Source organism: Antechinus flavipes, chromosome 2 (genome assembly GCF_016432865.1).
Source record: "Antechinus flavipes isolate AdamAnt ecotype Samford, QLD, Australia chromosome 2, AdamAnt_v2, whole genome shotgun sequence".
NCBI classification, from domain to species: Eukaryota; Metazoa; Chordata; class Mammalia; order Dasyuromorphia; family Dasyuridae; genus Antechinus; species Antechinus flavipes.
The window spans coordinates 80,206,839-80,230,763 of record NC_067399.1 but is presented as its reverse complement, the minus strand read 5'-3'; the positions used below and the strand labels follow the sequence as shown (position 1 = coordinate 80,230,763).

The 23,925-nt window shown below is 37.2% G+C and overlaps 1 protein-coding gene across 1 annotated transcript in view; it reads left to right on the top strand.

Moving 5' to 3' along the window:
• Nucleotides 1–23,925, top strand: part of CDYL2 (chromodomain Y like 2) — a 280,118-nt gene that overhangs the window by 247,082 nt on the left and 9,111 nt on the right. The window contains exons 5-6 of the mRNA XM_051975112.1: nucleotides 9,009–9,219; nucleotides 20,503–20,646. Of these exons, the coding sequence (XP_051831072.1) occupies nucleotides 9,009–9,219; nucleotides 20,503–20,646 (355 nt within the window). The remainder of the gene's footprint in view (nucleotides 1–9,008; nucleotides 9,220–20,502; nucleotides 20,647–23,925) is intronic.

Sequence of the window (23,925 nt, the reverse complement as noted above, 5' to 3'; positions counted from 1 at the left end):
TCTTTTAGTAGGATGACTACACTAGGACTTTGTTAGTAGGATGGGTAGAATAAGACTTTGTTAGTAATATGGATAGGATAGGGCTCTGTTAGGAGGGATGGGCTAGCACTTTGTTAATTGGATAGGTAGGAGGAGTCTATCTGGAGGTGTAAGAAAGGGCTTTGTTAGTAGGGCCGGATAGTATAGTGCTTTATATGTAAAGTGTATCGAATCAAATTTTGTTAGCATAAAATGTAGGTCAGATTTCTTTTTAGGTGTGTGGATATCAGGATTCTCTCCCTAGGAAAATTGAAATAAGATTTTATTAGTGGAATAGCTGAGATAAGACCCTATTCAGAAAAGTGTTATTCTTTTAACCAAATGTTCTTGACACCTGAGGAGAAATAGCCAAGTATATTTATTTTTTTGAGATCTCCTTTACCTTAGGGTACTCTTTTGTAAACTATCCTTAGAAAGTGACCTAATCAGCACAACAAACTACAGATAGCATTGTGATCATTTTCTCTACCATCACAGTAGATATTGAACAAATCAGGTATAAAGACAGAATAATATGTATAATTCAGTGAACCCACAATTTATACCAACATTCACTAATTGCCTAGGACAAAAATGAAATTCACACCTAGCCCCTGCCCTCAAGAAGCTTATCTTCTATTGGGAGAGTCTCAGATAGTTAAGTGCATGATGATTTGGAGAGAAAGTACTAATGGGAGAGACTACTCATGGGAGATAGTACTGAGTTAACCTTGAAGGAAACAAAAGATTTCAAGAGGAAGTGTTAAGGAAGAAGTGCATATAAAAATGAGTTCACAGAACACAAAATTGGCCAATTGAGATAGAGCATAGAAGGTGCAGAAGAGAAGAATGTGGTATAAGGTTGAATGCATTGATGTATATACTTTCTTCATTGGTGCAGGTTGCAATCAATTTTTGTTTTCTCATCCTCTACATTTCACTCCATGTCTTTTCATAAATCTTCCATAGACGATCTATTCAACACAATGGAAGCCTCCATCTATTTTTCTAATATATTCCATTACTACAAGAATGATTCTTGGGTTATTGATCTGTTATTTCTTGTTGTCATTATTGCACCAACCCATACCCTTTCCCAATTGCAACTGGAAATATATATATATATATATATACACATATATATATATCTGTATGATATCTTTTATATCATGTCTTGCATTCACATAATAATATAATACAATCTACTTAAGTCTGCCAAATGTCTATCCATTGCTCTTTGGACCGTCTATAATTTTTATTCTTCAGAGTGAATGTTCAGTGGCTCATAGACATAGAAAATTAACAGAACATGATTGATAATAAAAATATGAATTTTTGCTTTAGTGAAGGAGTATGTAATGTGATTTTCCAAATACATTCTAACCTACTTTCTTTTGGGCTTAAGTTATTGTCTATTTGCTTATCTAATTCATATGTATAGATGGCCTAGTTCAATGGAGTACCCTTCTAACTTTATGACATAGCCTGGACAATAGGCATTCTTCACTGATTTTTTTTCCCCATGTGCATTGAAGGATTGTAGAACTCACAAAGGATGTGAATAAGAATATTATTTATACAATATTTTTTTTGTAAATAGAAGTATCTGAAGCAACTTACTATCATCTATGGTAAATTTTCTCTCATTTCCTCAGTTGTGTCACTTCTTTGTCAAGTACAATTTTCTCTATTTTATGTTTTGTTTTATGTTGATAATTAGAGGAACAAATAGCTCTATGATTGCATCTACCAAGAAATCTTGTATTATCATAGCATATATGTTTATAGAAGAACCTTTAGTAACATGTTGCTTTAGCAACATAAATCTTACATAGATGATCTATTCAACACAATGGAAGCCTCCATCTATTTTTCTAATATATTCTATTACTATAAGAATGACTTTTGGACTCTTGATCTGTTACTTATTGTTGTCATTTTTGCACCAACCCATATTTCCCAATTGCAACTGTAAAAATACACACACACACACACACACACACATATATATTTCTGTATGATATCATTTTTATATTATCAACAAAAATAAACAGTGAGAATTGTATATTTTCTACACATTGTAGCCAGTTGTACAACTAGGAAGATAAAAGATGCTGTAGAAAAAAAAAATTAATCTACCCATTTCCCTTCTCATGTTGTCATTGAGTATAACCTCAATACTTGGATAGCTCATTGTCATCAAACTTTTAGAGATGAGAAAGTAAAAAATGTTATTAGTGTTATTAGTGTTCTCTTGGTCATGATTTTTTTAGTAGTAAATTAGGACTTTCTTTAGTCATTAAATATCTTCCCTTCTTTCTAATATCTTGAACATCTATCTCAAAAAGCTTTCAAAATTATATTGTTTATAGCATGGATTTCTTCAATGTTTACTTTATGTGTCCCAGCTACTGTTCTAATCTTAATAATCTTTTCAATATCCTTTCTATACCAGAGTCAGAGGTGTTGAGTCCAAAAGTAGTGCATCTATGATCACTTATGATGAAACTAATTTCTTTTTTAAATTTAACTTATTCTTGGTTACATTTTAGGGTATGACCTTTCTCTCTTCATCTCTCCCTACCTCACATTAAAACAACCACCATTTGACACAGATTTATAAATATATGTAAAACTATATTATGCATACTTTTCTTTATCAGTTCTTTCTCTGAAGGTGAATGTTATCTTCCTTCATAGCTCTTTTGTACTTGATTTGAGTATTTATAATGCTATAATAATTTGTTCATTCACAATTATTCTTCAAACATCATTGCTGTTTTTGTATACAATATTCTCTTGGTTCTGATCATTTCACTATTCATGATTTCATTCAAATCTCTTCATGTTTTTCTAAAACCAATTAGCTCATCATTTCTTACAGCACAGTAGTATTCCATCAAAATCTTATATTACAATTTGTTTAGCCATTCCCTATTTTATGGGCATCCTCTCAATTTCCTGTTCTTTACCATAAAAATTTTAGGGTATATAGGTTCATTTCCTTTTTCCCTGGTCATCTTGGGAAACATATCTAATAGCAGTACTGCTAGATCTAAGGATATATACAAAGTTTTATGACTCTTTGGGCATAATTCCAGATTGTTAGATTATCATACTTCTCAGAAAATTGGAGATTCTGATTCATTTGAAAGAAAAAACACAGGTATTTATTTTCTCTAAGTTCTACTTTGTTGCCTTATTATGGTACGGAGATGTCTCTGGGTTCTCAAAATTTATTTCAGAAAGTTCCATTTTTGGAAGGTCCAGTTAAGCTAGAAAGGCTTTAAAGATGAGCCTGGTGAAAGACTATGTTTCTCTGAGCTGAGGACCAGCCTTGCTGATTTCAAAGATGGATACTCCACATCAGCCCTGGCCTTAGAAACTTACTAGCTATGTGATCCTGGGCAAATTACTCAACCCTCATCTGCCACATTTTCTTCAACTGTAAATTGGGAATAATTGACTTCCCAGAGTTACAGTGAAGATCAAATGAAACCTTTGCAAATCTCAGAAGAGCTATATAAAAGCCAGCTGTTAAGATTTGTAGACTTTTTATTTTCAAAACATGTACAAGGATAGTTTTCAACATTTACCCTTACAAAATCTCGTGTTCAAAATTTTTTCTCCTTCCTTCTCTCCTCTAGACAGCAAGTAATCCAATATAGATTAAACATGTGCAATTCTTCTAAACATATTCCACATTTATCATGTTGCACAAGTCAAAAGGGGAAAAATGAGAAAAAAAAACCAAGCAAACAAACAACAACAATAATAAAAGTTAAAACACATGCTTAGATCCACATTCAGTCCCTGTAGTCCTTTGTCTGGATGCAGATGGCTCACCCCATCACAAGTCTATTGGAATTGCCTTAAATCACCTCATTATTGAATAGAGTCACATCCATCACTATTGATCATCATGTAACTTGCTGAGGCTGTGCACAGTGTTCTCTTGGTTCCACTCACTTCACTTAGCATCAGTTCATCTACATTTACAGAAAGATTGAGTTGCTCGGGCTGCATCACTTGCTTTGGGACCAATAGGTTGGAGCCTAATAGTCCATATTAGAGCAAAATGTTAAGTTGCTTTTGAATTTTTTCTCTTTTTGAATAATTCTTCAGGCCACTTCCTTATGAGCACGCAGCTTCCATTTATCATTCCCAAGTTAGTGCTGTTGGTGCTCATCGCATAATGGGCTCAAAAATAGCCAAGTTGTAGAAAGCCTCCCCACATAACCAAGTGCTTCTACCTGGACTTAGCTCTCTCTCTCTCTCTCTCAGTGTCTCCCTTTCAGGCTAAGACTTCCCACAGTCCACCTTGTTTCTGAAATGTGAGATTTTATTACCAATAAGGAACCTTGATTTGATTCTGGTATATCAAGAGAAAAACATGTGGGTGACTTAGGGTTTGAGCAATGAAGAAGAGTTGGTGAAAAAAAAAGTCATCCAATTGTGACATGCTGAGATTTATAGATGACATATTCTGCTTGCTTTGGTAAAGCTGAGTTTTAAAAACTGATCTTTTAAGAGAGGAAATGGAGAGATGTGTCGAGAAGTTTAGGATTTCCATAATTTATGAGCACTGTATTGAAAATGCTAATATGTTGATCTGAGGAAGAAAAAGAATCATGGTTTGTGCAATTCTCCATGTTGAATAGAAAAAGGAGACTCAAACTACTGGGATTTAAAAAAAAGAATAAGAGTAGGAAAGGAATGGATATGAAAAGAAGCACACAGAAAGGTAGATGGATGGATAGATAGACAGTGATAGGTAGGTAGATAGACAGATGATAGTTAGATGGATGGATGGAATAAATAATTACATAGATAGACAAACAGACACACAGATAGATAGATGAGATAGATGGATAGATGGATGGATGGATGGATGGATAGATAGATAGATAGACAGACAAACAGACACATATACATAGACAGACAGGTGCTTGTTGAATATTATGTGCCAGGCAATATGCCAATAGCTGAAAAAACAAATTCAAACAATCAGGACAACCCCTAATTCAAGGAATTTACAAACTAAGGAAGGAAAGACAGTTGGAAAGGGAAGAAATATAAATAACAATTTCGGATGGAGATGGCCATGAAATGTATGGAGATTTAATTCTGGTCAGAAAAAGGGAAAAAGTCACTTAACCAGCATTTCATAAATAGAGTATTACATTCTGATTGGAGGAAGATAGGGGTTACGGCCAGAAGAGAGACAGCACATTATGGGGAAGAGACAGTAGCAGACATTGGACCAGATGAACTCTTTCCATTCTCTTCCAGCTTTGATGTTCTATGAGTCCTTGATCCAAGGTCTGGCCTTTTTAATGGTCTTGATTCAATGTGGCCTTTTACAATGTTACAATCTTTCTTTGATGCCTTACCATGGTGTGAAGGTAACCTTGGATTCTCAGACTCTTTGCCAGCAGAACTTGAGCTCTGGCAGACCTTGTTAAGCTGGACGTGCTTCAAGTGCAGTCCAGTGATGGATTATGTGTCGGCTGTTGCAAGAACAGCTTAGCTAAATATGGAGAAGCTCCTCGCCACATGGTTATCTCCCAGAGGATTAAAATTTTGGTCACAATTCATAGTGAACATTACTAGGTAAAGCAGGAGGAGTGATTTGCATTGGTGGAGATATTTTCCACATCAACTACATCTGGATTTTTGAAGCAATCAGCTTCAGAAACATGTCTGTCAGTAGAAAAGCCTTATTTTTAGTGTTTAACCATCAGCTTTTAGAATGTGTTCCAGCCAGGAGGTATTTCCTAATGTCAGGTCTGTAGTGTTAGAGGGGAAGGCAAGAATATGTTCCAGGTGTTAAATCAGAACTGAGTCCCTTCCCAGAGCCAGTGCTATGTCCAAACAGGAATCCTCTGTCTACAAGCTGAGGTTCAGAGACCTTCTGCCTCATTCAAAAATACTTCTTCCTTATGCTTTTGAAACTTTCCTGCCAAGCTCTAAACCCCTGGTCCAAAGAGTTCTCTTTCCAGGCAGGTCAGCCTTCTTCAGAATTCTACCTGGATAGAACCCAAAAGAAAGGCTAAATAGAAAAAAAGGTGTACTTGATGATGTCAAAGATAAATCCTGTGGCATCAGGCAGGTCTGTGACAATGTGTGCCATAGTTATTGTCAGGGGAAGGATTACTCTTTGTGCATATAGAATACAAGCCAAGTGTGTCACAGAACATCCTGGCCCACCTGGCCATCAATGTCACCGCAGTGATTTTTTTTCCTAATGCAGTATTGTGATTTTTTCCTTTATCTTTTATATATTCAGCAGCCTAATTTTTAATATAGTTATATATGTATGTGTGCTTTAATCTGCTGCTTTCAATGAAAGAAGAAAATGGGATGTTCTGCACACAAGTGAATGGTGCATCAAGTGGTAGTGGTCCAAACCACAGGTTGGTTTCTATATTGTTGAATGGAATTGAAATGGTTGGAAATATTACTGAAAAGAAATAGACTTTTATTAACACCAGCCTGCTAACAATTTTAATAACACTAATTTGTATATTAGTATTGGTCAAAAGCCCCTAGATATGATGGAGTGTACCCATCTTTGTGGCTATAGTCTGCATCTCATTGTTCTATCTAGTGTTATCCTCATTCTTTAAAATGGTTCCATGTGCTCTGTGTATGTGTGTGTGTGTTACACTCAGAGACAGAGGTCTTTGGCCCAAGGCAGAGCCATTCTCTCAACCAGGGAAGGGGAGGAAGACAGTATTGTTGAGGAAAATGTTGAGTTTGTGATTTTCTATGTCCTTAAACTTCTCAGTGACTACTCTACACTTTTTGTCAGCCTAGTGGGTTCCATCATTTCTATTGGTTTCCACTCTTTTAACTAGTTTTCTCTTTTTAGTGCCTTAGTGTATCTGCTATTATTATTTACTTTTAACCCCTATTCTAGGAATCTTAGACACTAAACAGTTTTATTGACAGAATAAGACAGAATCTCGCTCAGAAATTTATTCCCTTGATCTCTTTTACTTTATCAGTCCCCAAATCATGTACACAAAAAAATCTAGCCAGTATGATCATAGAGGTGCTAACATATCCAAAGCTCTCTCGGTGTATATATACCTACAGATACTAGGTACAGGCCCCACATTGTGGTCCATGTCATAAAATATTATAGTTGTGGGTAACTCATTTTAGGAAATACATTATTAAACTGGACAGGTTGATGAATGAGTTAGAGACCTGGCAGAATGGGAATTGAAGAGATTGGGGATGCTTGGCCTAAAAAATAACTTTTTAGGATTTTTAAATAGATGAAGAGCTAGCTTATGAAAGAGAGATTAACCCCATTCTGCTTGACCTCAGAGAATGGGGCTACAGTAACAAATAGAAATTGCCAACATGAGGAGTTTGACTCAATGCAAGGAAGAATTTTCTCATGATTTGACTCAGCTAGCAATGGAATGCCAGGCAAGACACTGGCCTAATTAAAATTATCAAGTAAAGATTAGCTGATTTGGCATATAATTGGTATAGGAGATCCTGGTATTGGAGTGGAGATTAGGAATAATCTCTAAGGTTTATTCCAGTTCTGGTGCACCATGATTCTCTGCTTAATACACAAAAATATGGAATCAAACACAGCATGACTGAGGAATAGTGAATGCTTGTTGTTTTTTTTTTTCCTTCTGAGACATTTACATAATGATAATCACTTGCTCACTAAAAAAGTGTTTCTACAAATTGCTTTTTAATGACACTATGAAACTGGGAAATCAAATAAACATCCCTTTGGAAATTAAGTCATCAAAGAATTTTATCATTGGAAGGATTTTTGGAGGTCATTTAGTCTAGGCTTCTGTCCAATTCATAGATCTGTCTAACAAAATCATCCAGCCTCTGCTCAAATTCTTCAACTAATTGGATGCTACTTACATATTAAAGAAGCTCATTTTGATCTAGGGCACATCAGTCAACTGATAGATGGACCAGTCCACAAGCATATATTAAGCATCTGTTATGTGCTGAGGGCAGCTAGGAGATAAGTGAATAAAGTGCTGGGTCTGGATTCAGGAAGATCCAATTTAAATGTGACTTTAGATACTAGCTGTATGACCTTGGGCAAGTCACGTAACCCTACTTGCCTCAGTATCCTCATCTATAAAATGAGCTGGAGAAGGAACTGATAATCAACTCTAGTGTATTAGCCAAGAAAACCCCAGACCAAAACAACTAAATAGCAGAGAAAAAAATCCACATTTTAGAGCCAAAAAAATTACTAAATAGCAGCAAATTATGTACAAGATATTATTGCTAAGTGTTTGAAGATAGAAAGAAGGAATTATTAACTTTGAGTGTTTTAACTGTTTATTTATTTAATAAATTTCCTGTTACATTCAAAACAAAACAAAAAATTTACATTTGTTTTTAAAATTTTGAGTTCTAGGTTCTCTCCCTTATCCCTTCCCATAATTAAGAAAATTATGAAGTTAAGTGTCTTAACTGTTAAGAAATTTTTCAAGGAGAATGTGTGTTTCTGTGACTCCTTTCCAGAGTTCTGCCCTCTGAGGCCAAGCAGAACAAGTCAAAAACAACTATTATGTCCCCCCGAGGTCTTTTCTTCTAAGTCACATATCCCCAGATCATTCGCCAGTCTTTTTATAGCACAGTTTGAGTTCCTTCCCTACCCCAACTGTCCTGTGGGCCTGTTCCGGCTCATCAATGTCTGACTTCAGATAGAGCGGAAGACAGTGGGACTGTTGCTTCCCTCACTCTGGTTCTGTTAATGCTGCTGAAAAGGGGTACAGATAGTTCATAGCTCAGTAAAAACCTCAGAGCTTTCATTCTCTCTCTCCTGAGGGCTTCCATCCCCTCAGGAGTCCCAGAGAAAGCCGAGGATCCTGCAGTATTCTCGTTTAATTATAGGTGGCAGGGGTACCTACCACAGGTAGAAGTAGGTCACAGTCAAATTTCATCTCTCTAAGATTATCATCTTTTAAAATTTTTTTTTATTTTAGGGATTTTGTGAGAGCTTTTATCCAGTTTAAGAAGCCAATTGTGGTTGCTATTAATGGGCCTGCCCTGGGGCTGGGCGCATCCATCCTGCCGCTCTGCGACATTGTCTGGGCCAGTGAGAAGGCCTGGTTTCAAACACCATATGCAACCATACGCCTCACCCCTGCCGGATGCTCCTCATATACATTCCCACAAATCCTCGGTGTTGCTCTGGTAAGAATACTTGTTGTTTTTTTTTTTTTTAATTGTCTTCATGATCTTTGACTTCCCTGATTATTTTATTTTGTCTTGTTTTTAAATCCCTGTTCATTATTGATTGGTTGATATTGGTCAACTGTTGGACATGACATCAGGAAGGACTGAATTCAGATCCTGCTGTAGACACTTAATAGAGATGTGACAGTGGGCAGGTCTCTTAGCATCTCTCAGCCTCATCTGTAAAATGGGAATAAAAAACAGTACCTACATCCCAGGGTTGTTGTGAGAAACCTACGTGAGACATGTGTAAAGTGTTTTGCAGATGTTGAAATGATAGATAAAGCTCCTATTTCCATAATATGTTTTTATACTAATAGCTTTTTGTTTTTCAAAATACATGCAAAGATAGTTTTCAACATATCCTTGCAAAACCTTATGTTCCACGTTTTTCTCCCTCTTCTCTCCCCACCAGTCAGCAAGTATTCCAACATAGGTTAAATGTATGCAATTCTTCTAAACATTCTATAATATTTTATAATTTTACAAAGAGATGTCCTTCCAATGATTGTGGCAGGTAGGTAGATTGAGTAATGCTAACCTGATTTTACAGCCTAGTCAGCCAAAGTTCAGAGAGGACAGAATGACCTCTTTGTGCTGACCCTGTATCACACAGATCTAGGATACCTGATCTGAAGTCAAGTATATTCTCCATCATATTCAAATTTTTCTTATTCAGGGTTCAAATGAGCCTCTGACTACATTGTTCTTGGGTATGAAGTTTTTTTTCCTTGAAATTAATCTTTTTAATGTTTGATAGTATTTTATTTTCCAAATGCATGCAAAGGTAGTTTTCAACATTCACCTTTGCAAAACCTTGTGTTCCAAAATTTTCTCCCTCTCTCTCCCTCTCTTATCTGCCCAAGACAACAAGCAATCTGATATAGGTTAAACGTGTAATTCTAAGCATATTTCCATATTTGTTATGCTATACAAAAAAAAAAAAATCAGATTAAAAGGAAAAAAAACAAGAAAGAAAAAAAAAAGCAAACAAACAACAAAGAGTGAAAAATTGTGCTTTAATCTACATTCAGTCTCCATAGTTTTCTCTCTAGATGTAGATAGCTCTTTCCATCACAAGTCTGTTGGAATTGCCTTGACTCACCTCATTGTTGAAAAGAGCCAAGTCCATCACAGTTGATCATCCCATAATCTTGTTGCTGCGTACAATTTTCACTTGGTTCTACTCACTTCACTTATCATTAGTTAATATGAGTCTTTTCAGGCTTTTCTGAAATCAGTCTAGTGATCATTTCTTATAGAATAATAATATTCCATAACATTCATATACCATAACTTAGTCATTCTCCAACTGTTGAGCATCCACATGCTCATTAGTTTCCAGTTCCTTGCCATTGCAAAAAGGCTGCCACAAACATTTTTGCACATGTGAGTCTTTTTCCCTTGGCTCAGTAGAAACACTGCTGGGTCAAAGGGTATGTGCAGGGTGATAACTCTTTGGGTATAGTTCCACATTGCTCCGCAGAATGGTTTGATCAGTTCACAATTCCACCAACAATGCATTAGTGTCCCAGTTTTCCCACATCTCCTCCAACATTTGTTATTATCTTTTGCTGCCATCTTAGCCATCTGAAAGGTGGTACCCTCAGAGTTGTCTTAATTTGCATATCTCTAATCAGTAGTGATTTAAAGAATTTTTTCATGTGACTAGAAATGACTTTCTTTGTCTGAAAATTGTTCATATTCTTTAGCCATTTATCAGTTGGAAATGTCTTGTATTCTTATAAATTTGATTCAATTCTCTATGTATTTTAGAAACAAGACCTTTATCAGAAACAATGACTGTAAAAATTGTATTCCAGTTTTCTGCTTTTCTTCTAATTTTGGCTGCATTAGTTTTGTTTATATGAAACTTTCATTTAATTTAGCATCGGAATTATCTACTTTGCATTTCATAATGTCCTCTAGTTTTCCTTGGCCATAAATTCCTCCCTTCTTTACAGATCTGAAAGGTAGACTATTTCTTGTTCTCCTAATTTGCTTAAAGTATCATCCTTTATGTCTAAATCATGAATCCATTTCAAACATATCTTGGTAGAAGATATTAGATGTTGATCAATGTTTATTTTTTCAGTTTTCTCAGAGATTTTTATCAAATGGTGAATTCTTTTTTTCTCCTGAGATAATTAGAGTTAAGCGACTTGCCAGGATCACACAGCTAGGAAGTATTAAGTGTCTAAAGCCAGATTTGAACTCAGATCCTCCTGACTTCAGAGGTAGTGCTCTCTTCATTGCATCACCTAGCTGCCCCCAAATGGTGAATTCTTATCCAAGAAATCGGAATCTTTGGTTTATCAAACATTCAATTACTCCAGTCATTGATTATTGAGTCTTATGAACCTAACCTATTCCATTGACCCACTACTCTATTTCTTTTGGCTATAAAGTTGTATTGAAAAAAGACCCTTTTTGGTCTCCCCATGGTTTGCCAGAAGAACCTATCATCTAAGACACAAGATTTAATGCTTACAGATGCCCAAATAATCTCTGACTCTCCCAGTCCACAGTTCCTTTACTTGTCTCCTGCTCTGCTGCATAGTCCCTGGGCTGAGCTGTCCCCCCACAATCCTTCCAGCACTTCTCCACTTTCTCCGATTGTCAACCAGCCCTCAGTTAGCTGTCCTGTTCTGAGCCTTCCTCCAGACCTTTTCAGGGGTTTGGATTGCTTCAAACCTCTCTTTGAGATGGGGTACCCAGGCTCACTGCATGCCTTGTTACTGGTGACCGTCTTGTGATTCCCTAATAAATAAATGCCATCTTGTAGATGGCACTCAGGAAAGTGCTGTAGGAATCTTGTAACCCCATCCTAGAGATGGGACCCAGATGTAACAAATCTGGACCCTCTCCCTTGTGGTGCTTTAGGATGCTTTATGATAGCTTTATTTCAACTCAGGCTAGGGTGGAAAAAGAGCGAGTTTCTCCATCCTGTCTGAAGTCTGCAGCTCCCTCAGTTTAAGTTCTGTATGCTAAAAGAGAGCCTGGGCAAGGGAAGTAAAACTGACATTTTCTGAGAATGCTCAGCTGCCAGACGGGCAGTCAGGCCCTCCTGTCCATCACTCAGGACTACCTGCATTATGCTGTGCCCTGATACATTGAAGTGGACCCTTCCATGTGCTGGGCTCAGTTATTTGTTAGAAAGAACTCTCTTCTTTGACATTTTTATAGAAATATGATTTATCTGTGGCTTACACAGGGTAGTAGGAGGAATACTTAACATTGTTGAGCCTGGGGAATACACAGTGGGAAAGAGCACTCAATTGGGGGGGCAGAAGACCCCTCAATTCCTGACTCTCCTACTTGTTGGGTAACCTTAGGAAATTTAATAATTGAAGGAGCTTAAAGGAAATATGAGACATTTCCACTCTAAATGTTTACTTGGACTACATGTGCCCAATGTGTGGAGGAGTCTTCCAAGCTCATTTTAATCTGATCAGTCACAGTCAGACACACTGTACCTTGACCCTGGCTCAGCCATGTCATTTTGGTCCTCTTGAAAAACTTAAGTAAAGGCACTTGAGTTCTCTGGGCCTCTATTTTTCCATCTAGAAAATGAGCAGTCCCCAGTAAAGATGGTCCAAATAATCAGCCTTCTACTCTCTTTTGAATCTCAACCACTGTGACCAAGTTGGGAGCAGGTCATTGTAGACTGAGAAATCACTGTCCTCTTGAAGGCCTTAGGGAAACTTAAAAGTGGGTTTAGCCAGAAGGATGAGGGATTATCACTCATGGATTGTCCATGGAAGGATGTAAAAGCAGTCATTGGCTTTAGCAGGTTTTCCCTACACAATGACACAGCCTTACAACTGCATCCTCCCTAGCTCAAAGGGCAATATCACCAAATTGTAGTGTTGGAAGATCCCTCCAGGGCCACGTGGTCCAGTCTATACCTAAATAAAAATGTCCTCCATAGCATATCTTCTTTATCAGGATTTTTCAGCATCCATGGTCCTCCTACTAGGTCCATGGAAAGGTTTCAGAAGTGTTCACAAATTTGGATGAAGAAAAATTGCATATATCTTATATAACTAAAATTTAGCCCTTACTTCAATTATTTAAAAGCATTTTTTCTGAGAAAAGGTCTACAAGCTTTGCCAGGTTACCAAAAGGGTCTACAACACACCAAAATATTAAGTATTCATGATTTATTGAGTCCAGTATAAAGTTTTTCCTTACATCAATTAAACCTAAATTTACCTCTTTGCCACTTGCATCCATTGCTCTCTTTTGGGCCCACCAGTGCCAAATGAAATGAACCAAATTCCAAATCTCTGTGACAACTCTTGAGAGGCTTACAGATGGCCCTCATGTCGTCAACTAAATCTTCTTTTCCCCAGCCCCTTCCACTACTCCACACTGGTAATGAATTCAGCACTCTTCACTATCCCAACTGCTCTCGCTAGACACTCTCCTAACTTATCAATTTTGTTGTTTAGTCGTTTTGTTTTTGTTTTGTAGTTTAGTTTTCAGTTATATACAACTTTTCACGACACCATTTAGAGTTTTCTTGGCAAAGATAGTGGAATGGTTTGCCATTTCCTTCTCCAGCTAGTTTTGCTGCTGAAAATGCAGGAAATTAAAGCAAACAGGGTGACATAATAAGTGTCTGAGGTTGGATTTGACTACAGGTCTAGTGCTCTGTCCACTGCACCGTTTAGCTGCCCCAATGTATCAATGGTTCTCCTTAAATAGGAAGCCCAGAATTGAGCACAATTTTAGGTGTGGTCTAACCAGGGCAGAGTACTTTAATGGAAGAGAGGGAGAGATGCTTCTCTTACATAAACATAGTAGGAGCTATATCAATGTTAACTATCATTATCCCAGGGTGGTTGTGAATATCATCAAAAATAATATTTGTACAGTGCTTAGCACAAGACCTGCGCACATAGTAGGAGCTATATAAATGCTTATTTTCGCCCTCCCTTATGTATTCTCTAGTTTTGTATTTGTGAAATTAATTTCTTCAATGCATTGTTTTCAATCAATTTTCTTTTATTTGCTTCAGCCTGGTATGCTAACTAACTGTCAAGAGCTTTTCTCAATCCCAGATCTGTCATTGAGGGTGTTTGCAATCCTTTTATCCTCCACAGATTTGAAAACTGTTCCATCTGGGCCTTTATCTATGTCCTTGATAAAAATGTGAAAAATCATCAAGATGGATCTTTGGGTACTGCACAAGATATGACCCCTGGGTCCAGCCATTAAGCTAGTTGTGAATCCACCCAATGATAGAGCTACTGAGTATCATGTTTTCTATGAGGATAACTTGGTATATTTTTATCATATGCTTCACTTAAATCTAAGTGAAATGGAGCTTCAGTATTTCTCTGGCCTAGTAATTTAGTGATCTTAACCCCAAAGTGTACCCACAATTTGCATGGAGATGCAACCACCCAAATGTCCCTTTCCTCAAGGAGTTAACATTCTATCAGGGGACATGACATATTACATGTAAAAGTAAATAGTACATATAAAACACAAATATATTTTAATAATAATAATAGTTTTATATTAAAATACTAAAATGTAATAATGATTATTAATTTTAATAACAAAAATATAAAAGAATACATTAAAAAGTACATATAAAGTTCCTTCAACAGGGGAAGATGATACTTAAATAGAAAAAGGAAACCAGAAAATGTGAGAGGCAGAGGTGAGGAAGGAATGTTCTCCAGTTTTGAACCATGGGTTTTTTAAAGACCCAAAGACCAGAGTTGAAAAGTCATGGAGGAAGGCCAGTTTGTCTGGACTTCAGAGTGCTTGGATGGGAGTCATGTGTAATAATGTTACTTTAAGAAGGTGGAGTTAAATTATGAAGAGTTTTAAATGTCAAGCATAAAAATAATAAAAGTAATGTTTTATATTTCATTCTGGAGATAAATGGGAACCCTTGGAGTATATTGAGTAATAATATAATGTGGTGACATGATTTTTTTAGAAAAATAACTGGTGGTGTGTAGATGGCAGATTATAGAAGGGAGAGAGACTTGAGAAAGGGAGACATTTAACAATAGATTTTTAGAATCTAGCAATCATAGTCAAGTTCACCAGCCTATAGTTTGCAGACTCTGTTTTTGAGTCCTCTGTTTTGAAGGGAATGACAATCATGCAGAGTGGCTCCTACTGTTATGAAGCCAGAATAGGATTGAGGGACTTCCATGAACTTAAACTCTGAAATTCCTCTTATAACATAACCTCTTATTTTTCTTTCTCAATCTTCCTATCTGATCTCTCTTTCCTCCTTTTCCAATCTTGACCCTAAAGTTGTCTATCTCTAGAGTTCAATCTCAAACCCTGCCCTAGACTCCCCTGTCCTATTAAGACTATTCATCTTTTTTTAAACCTGCCTTTTCAGTGCTTCTGTACTGTTGATTATCATGGAAAGAATTTACGCAATATATAATATGTTATATAACATAAATTCTGACTATGGATTTATGTTATATAATCTCACCTGAATCCTCACTGCTGCATAACAATTCTACTTATCTGTAATGGGTTGTCTTTTTAACATCCCACAAACTTTTCCTCAATTTTCCCTTCCTTCTTTATGATACTTCCCCTCTTCCTTTCAGGAGAAGACAGAGAAAATGAGAACATTTTCTGTCCATTCATCCATCCATCCATCCATCTATCTATCTATCTATTATAAAACTCTGTCTTCTCTCCAACTTTATGTTTCTCTTCCTCAAGGAATTAATATCCTATAAAGGAAGATTTACACACACACACACACACACACACACACACACACACACACACAGAGTATTTAGAGGTAATTTGAAAGAGGTAAGAACTAGCAGAATGTTTATATTGATCCTTGCATCTAGCCATTGAACTAATAATAGATCCTCCTAATTACTCAGTTGCTCATCCCTATGTTTTCCATAAGAATAACTTGAGAATGTTATCAAATACTTCACTTAAATCTAGTTGAAATGGAGCTACAATGTTTCTCTGGTCTATCTTTTTTTAAAAATTTTATTAAAGCTTTTTATTTACAAAACATATGCATGGGTAATTTTTCAATATTGCAAAACCTTTTGTTCCAAATTTTCCCCTCCTTTCCCCCACGCTCTCCCCTAGATGGCAGGTAGTCCAACACGTGTTAAATTGGTCTATCATGTTAGGAATCTTGACCACAAAAAACGAATTTCTTAAATATATTATCCTCCATTCTCTTTATTGTTCCAGTTCCTAAGAATTTTCTCGTTACTTAAGGCAAATCCTTATATTTGTTCCATCCTATCCCCTTCCACCTCTTATTGTAGGTTATCTTTTCAATCATCTCACTCAAATTCAGGATGACTTTTTTGTTGTTGTTGCTTTCTTTTCCTGCTTACCTACAAATGTACCCAGATCTCCCTCATCATTAAAAAACAAAACAAAACAAAACAAAAAAAAAAAACTTTCACTTGGAACTGTCATCCCCTTAGGCAATTGTTCCTTATCTCTCTTTCCTTTCACAGCCAAACTCCTAGAGAAAGTCATCTGCATTCATTGCCTCCACTTCCTCACTTTCCCATCATCTCTCAGTTCCTTTACCCCAAGGAGATCTGATTTTATTTGAGAATGTATTTCAAAGCCTCTTGACACCAATGGCTACAGCCACAGAAAAAGGAATGGGTAATCTCCTTATTTTGTCCTTAACAGAGTTCATTTATTGCAGTTGAGAACTTGTCCCATATAAAGAAACATTAGGTAATTTCTACCAACATAATGATCAGGCCTGCACTCTAGCAGAAATGATGTGTTTAGTTAATTGCTTTCACCATTAATAGAATTTGCATAGATTGAAATAATGGTCTTAAAGTGACCATCTAAACTTTAAAAATGTCAACAGCAAGATTGAGAGCATTTACTTTAAAAATATATAATATGTGTAGATTGTTTTTGTAGTTGTTCTTTGTCCTTCCTTCTTGAAGAGGACCATGACATGAGAGAGGTGATGCCATGATAAGCAGGTGAACTGAATTTAAACGACAGAGGGCTGGGCAAGGTCACCAGCCTGACTTTCTCCTAAGCCCTCTGGGTCCAGTGGCCAAATATAGGCCAGGATGACTGAAGATGGCCCTGGATGCAATGGGAGATCTTGGCTTCTTTAAGCTGAGGAGGTTTTTGGACAAGTGATTCAGGCCAGGAAGAAAATGAGGGAGAGAATGGCTTCTTTTACCTATCCAGGAAAAAAAAATGGGTCAATCTGGGAAGAGAGAACCCTCAGAGTTTCTGGCTAAAACAAACAAAAAACAATTGCTATTTGCATTTACTCTGAGCCAGGCAGGGCTTAAAATGACCAAGTGAGGCTTAGGAAGCATATAATATATGTAACATTATACACACACACACATATATTGATCTGTGACTTTTTGATCTCATAGATATAGATATATAGATATACACACACATGTGCTATAGGCTATGCTATCTATATAGGTATAAGTAGATACACAGAAAAAACACATTTGTGACTTACATTGATTACATATATAGAGATGTCACCTGTATTTGTTATATTGTATATATATGTATGTATAATCACAAATATGATTATACATACATGTGTCATAGCTTAATGTGTATTGCTACTGGCTGTGTATATGTGTATGTATATATGCATCTAGAAAACTAGCTATGACTTCTTGATCTCATATGTATAGCTACTGCTCTCTATATTTTTATATGTGTGTGTGTACACACATACATGTTATAGCTTAATATGTACATATGTGTGTATGGCTATGTATATGTGTATAGATATACATATGTATATAAATTTATCCCTCTGTATCTATATCTAGCTATCTAGGCTTCTTGATCTCATATGTATTAATACTGATCTATTTATGTTACATATATGTGTATATTGTGCATGTATATCCCTGTGTGTATAAACATATACATATGTGTTTGTACATACATGTACTATAACTTAATATGCATATATGTGTATGGTTATGTATATAGATATACGTATGTGTCTGTCTCTCTATATCTATCTCTAGCTATGACTCCTTGATCTTATGTATAGCTATTGATCTGTATATATTATATGTGTGTATGTATGTATATGTGTATGCACACACATATGTCATTGTGTGTGTATGGCTATGTCTATATGTATATATTATAAATATATGTTTCTATATCTATTTCTGTATCATCTAAATCTACATCTACATCTATATCTATCTCTAGCTATGTCTTCTTAATCTCACCTCCCTGGTCTGGACCACAACGTGGTCAGACTTTATGAAAGCAGAGGTCCCATCATTTCTTAGTCTGTGATTCTGTGATCTCGGCATCTTTTGGTCCTTCTTGATCTCTCTGCATTGTTGAGATTATCGACCAACCCTTCCTCCTGCTGGATACTTTCACTTCCTCGTGGTTTTGTGGTACTCTTGGTTCTCTTCCTTCCCATTTAACTGCTCCTTCTCAGTCTCTTGCATAGATGCATGTAGCTCATGGCTCTGGCCTGGGCACTCTACTCTTGTCTCTGTATGTGCTCTCTTGTTGACTTCATCAGTTCCCATGGGTTTAGTTGTCATCTCTGGGGGTGACTTCCAAATCTCTAAGGACAACCTCATCTTTCTTTTGTTGTAATCCCAGATCACCAATTATTGCTGAATATCTCCATCTGGATGTCCCATATGCCCCTCAAGTTCTACATGTCCAAAACAGAGCTAATTTCTTACCCTATTTCCACCTCTCTATCCCACCCTTTATGGGCTTTCTTATTTCTGATGAGGTTATAACTATCCTTTCATTCACCCAAGTTTACAACATTGGAGTCATTTATCTTTGATTCTTTACTGTTTCCCTCTCCCTCTCCTGATATCTAATCATTTGTTGAGTCTTGTCTATCCTATTTCCAAAAATATTTTTGTATCTATTCCCTTCTTTCCATTCACATAGAGTGTGCTTGTAAGTAAGTCTGGCTTTCCAGGGGGAATCTGAAAAATGTTCTCATGCTGTGCTTTTAATTTTATTCAGTATTATTAACATGTTCTCCATCACTTTCTTAAGTCTAAGCAATCAACAAAATAATAAATCAAGCCTTGATTTGTGGTGCTTGCAGATTTTCTGAGGTGTAAATTCTCTCTCTAACAATTTAACGGTTGCTTCTCCAGAGCTGATATGAGCTTGCTCCAATCCACTTCTGGACCCCACTTTAGTCTGTGCAACCAGCACCTATTGCCTAGGTTACTGAGGTTAGGCTTGTGATTGGCTTCCATTCCTCCATCTAGGTTTGCTTCCTCTAATTAGCTGACAAATGAAGTCCCTAAAGTAGACCAAGAAGCTCTAGTGGCTTCTTGTTACTTTTATGATAAAACACACAATACTCTCATCATTAAAACCCTTCGGTCTACCTCTACAGGCTTATTGCACATGACCCTCTTCATCCATTCTTGATACCAGCCTAACTGACTGATTTGCTGATCTCCATTCATTCCATTCCATTCCCCACTAATGAGCCTTTCATAGGCTGTTTCTTATGCTTCCCACTCATTTCTGCCTCTCAGATTCCCTCATTTCTTTGAAATGCCTCTAGTGCCATTTCCTAAAGGAAAGAAAGAAGGAAAAAAATTACTTTTCCTTATTTCTTCAGTTACAGTTTCCTGACCTGAAATCCATTTATTTCCATTTTGTATTTAGTTTCTGTCGACATGTTGTTTCTGTCTAGTACAATGGAAGTTGCTTGCAGGCTAGGAATGTGTTCTTTTTGTTGTTGTATCCCTGATACCTCACTCAATGTCTTGTCTAGATGCTTAACAAATGTTTATTAAATAAGTCGAATCATCTTTTAAACAGCATAGCCAAGGTCTGAGCCCAAGATCTCCATTTCTAAATACAAAACCAGCATTTTTTTCAGTTTGCCATTCTTTAAGTCCCTTTAAGACTTAACAATCTATGACCCACTTTCCTATTCTTTGCCTGTGTCTAAGAGATATATTCAGGCAAATGCTATATTTAGTGCCAATAATTGGGATAGAGAAGTTGCCTCATCTCAGAATCACTTCAGAAAGTGAGACAGCTGGAAGTCATAGGACTCGGGTTTGAATCTTAATAGTTGTTTACTCTGTGTGTATGATCATTTGTTGGGGCTGTTGTAGAGGGAATTCTGTAGGATCAGGAATGGATGAGGCTCTCTTCTCTCTGAGGTCTCTTCCAGCTTTGAGATGTCCTGATAGCTTAGTATGTCCTTGTATTTGTCCTTTGCAGGCCAATGAGATGCTATTCTGTGGAAGGAAACTCACAGCTCAGGAAGCTTGCAGCCGAGGGCTCGTGTCCCAAGTCTTCTGGCCAACTACCTTCAGCCAAGAAGTCATGTTGCGTGTCAAAGAGATGGCTGCCTGCAGTGCCGTAGTAAGTACTAGACCTTCCTTCTGCAGGAGAAATCTCTAGGATCCAGAGACATTCTGCCTCTCTGCCTTTGGTGATGCTCCCCCCATACTTCTTTTTAATAAGAGTAACTTTCTCCCCTCTCCTCATTCCCTTGTGATCAAAGATCAGAAGAAAATCAGACTTTCTGGACAAGTAGGATTTCAAAGATTTGTTTCAAAATATGTATATGATTTTGAAAGGAATAAAGAGTAAAGGACATCAGATTAGCATAGGAAAAACGGATGGGAAGTTGCATGTCTTTCTTAGAACCCTAAAGCTAGAAAGACTTTTAGAACACGGAAGAGCTGAGTAGAGGATACATAATAGAATTTTAGAGCTGGCATGGATATTGAAATACTTATTGTAAAAGTGATAAGGGGGCCTTAGAATGTAGAAAAATGTCTTAGAAAATAATCAGAGCTGGGAAGAATTTTTAGAGTACAATCCATAAAATGTCAAAACTCAGAGTATCTACAACATAGATCCCCAAATGCCACATCTGGAATAGGAGTGGTATAAATAGAATTCTAGAAATGCAGTGGATGTTAAAGTCTACTTAATCTAACCTTATCACTTTACAGAGAGGAGAATTAAGCCCCAGAAATGTCATGGCTAAGTCAAAGAGCTACATTTCAAACAAAATCAAGACTAGATCTTGGGTCTTCTGATCGCAAGTCCAATGTTTTGTTGTTTTTGTTTTGTTTAGTTTTTTTCCCCAAAAAACTCATTTCTTCTTTAAATTTGTCATTTACTTGGAAATGGAAAGAACCTAATTGATTCCATTCAGTTGAAATCTTGGACTGTCTTTTTTTTTTTGGGGGGGGGGAGGTAACCTAATACAATCTCTATACTCAACCCAAACTCAAACCAACACTTCACTTGCTCAAGTTATTCAGATTTAATATAATCTCTCCAATAGGTGGTCATACAACCTCTGATTAAAGACATCTCGTGATAGATTTATTCACTAACTCACCAAGACACCATTCTACTTTAGAATTGCTTTAAGCATTAGAAAGGGTTTCCTTCCTTTGAACCCCAATCTGCTCTCTCTTTTTATAGAGGAAGTTTATGGATGCTATAACTTTAATCCTTCAATCCTAGATTTGTCCTTGGGAGCCTAGGAGAATATATTTAATCCTTCTTCCAGTGGAAGACTGATAGCAAGGACTTTTTGAGTCTTTTCTTCTCTAAATTAATGTCTTCAATTCCTTTGATGAATCCTCTTTATGGCCCAGTCTCCAGTCTGCTCCCAATATTGTTTACCCTTATTCGGATACTCTCCAATTAATCAATGTATTTCTAAAAATAACACCTTAGAACTGACTACAGTTTTCCATTTATGGCCTGTCTGGGTCAAGGGATGATGGGGCCAACATATGGCCTTTTTTGGGCTCTTTACTTTGGTTAATGCAGCTATGGGTCACATTAAGAGAAGCTGAATATACTAATGACCACGCCAAGTACACGTCAAGCTTTAACAGTGGGACTTAGGAGGAAGCCAGGCAGGAGTGGGCAGCTCTTCCCGCTGAGAGCATTGACTTGTATCTACCTCATCCTGGTGTGTGGGTTCTTGGCCCAGCCTGACATCCTCATTTGACTCCTAAGCTTTGTTCTGGAGAGATTCAGTCCAAGTACCAGCTTGTAATTAAGTGTAGATTGTATCTCTTAGAAGTCACTCCAAGCCCAGAAAGTAATATCCTGTTTAAGCAGTCAGGAAAAAAAGTCAGTCATGTAGCCACCGAGATGCATCAGAGCCTAAGAAATGAAATTGGAAGATCAGCCTGCTGGTCTCTGTCCTATCTATGGCTGTTCAGTCGTTCTATTTTTGCCTGACTTTCCATGATCCCATTTGGGATTTTCTGGACAATGCACTTCTTCAGCTCATTTTACAGATGAGGAAACTGAGACAAACAGGATTAAGTGATTTGCCAAGATTCACACAGCTAGTAAGTCAGAATTAAACTCACCAAGATTGTAATGGGCTGAGGCATGAGTTGATGCACTGAGGTCCCAAGCACATGAGGCTAAATAGCAATTGGACCATACTCTATTAATATATATGCTTGGAGAAAGAATGGCCCCGCCCACTCTTTGTGCAATCCTGATGTGTTGTATAGGAAATGACGATTTTGGTGGGTGGAGGCAGGGGAGTGGAAAAGGAAGGGGAAGAAGAGACTGCTCGCATTGCCACTGCAACGGCTTTTCAGCTCAGATCCCCCTCTATTAGTTGGCTTCCTGTCGCAGCTGCCCATATTGCTATTGCAATCTTTCTTGCCCATATTGCTATCGCAATCCTTATTCATCTCTTCACTTCAATAAAGATTGAAGATTTTTCCCTTAACCTGAATTCCTGACTCCGGCTGATTTTAAATACGTGGTCATTACAAAGATGAGTTTTCCTGATTCTAATCCCAGTACTCTATCTGCTGCACCACCTGGCTGCCCCAGACTTTCTTAGGGAAGAATGTGGTTGACTATCAAGTGCTTCATCCCTCAGGGGGCCCATTGCTTCACTGGAAGCACTGGAAGGGAAGAATGAAGAAAGGAAGGGAGAGAAGAAGGAAGGAAGGAAGGAAGGAAGGAAGGAAGGAAGGAAGGAAGGAAGGAAGGAAGGAAGGAAGGAAGGAAGGAAGGAAGGAAGGAAAGAGAGAGGAAAGAAGGAAGGAGAGAAGAAGGAAGGAAGAAAAGAAGGGAGAGAAGAAGGAAGGAAAAAAGAAAAGAGAAAGGAAGGAAGAAAGGAAGTAAAGAAAAGAGGGAAGACGGTGAAGAAGGAAGGAACAAAGGTAGGGATGGAAGAAGAAAAGAAAGAAAGGGAGAAGAAAGGAAAAAAAGACGAAGGAAAGAAAGAAGGAAGGGAGGGATGGAGAAAGGAAAGGCACAGGGGAGAAAGGGAGAGGAGAAAGGAAGGAACACTTCTAGACCTAGCATTCTTTCTGTCATGTCTTGAATTGTAAAATAATAATAGTCATTGATATTTATATAGTGCTTCAGGGCTTACAAACACAAATCATTTCACCTGAATCCTATAATAGATATTATCTGCATTTAACAGTCATTCCCTAAGTACTAGGAACTATGCTAGGTGCTGAAAAATGCAGAGAAAAAGAAGTCAGCTCTAGCCGAGGCTCATGGAGGTTGAAATGATTTACTCATCCAAGGTCAGAGGACAGATTTAAAACTGGGTTTTCATTAACTTCAAAACCATTGTTCCTTTTGGTCTGTAATGCCATCTCTTAAAACCAAGGGGTGGGACTTCAC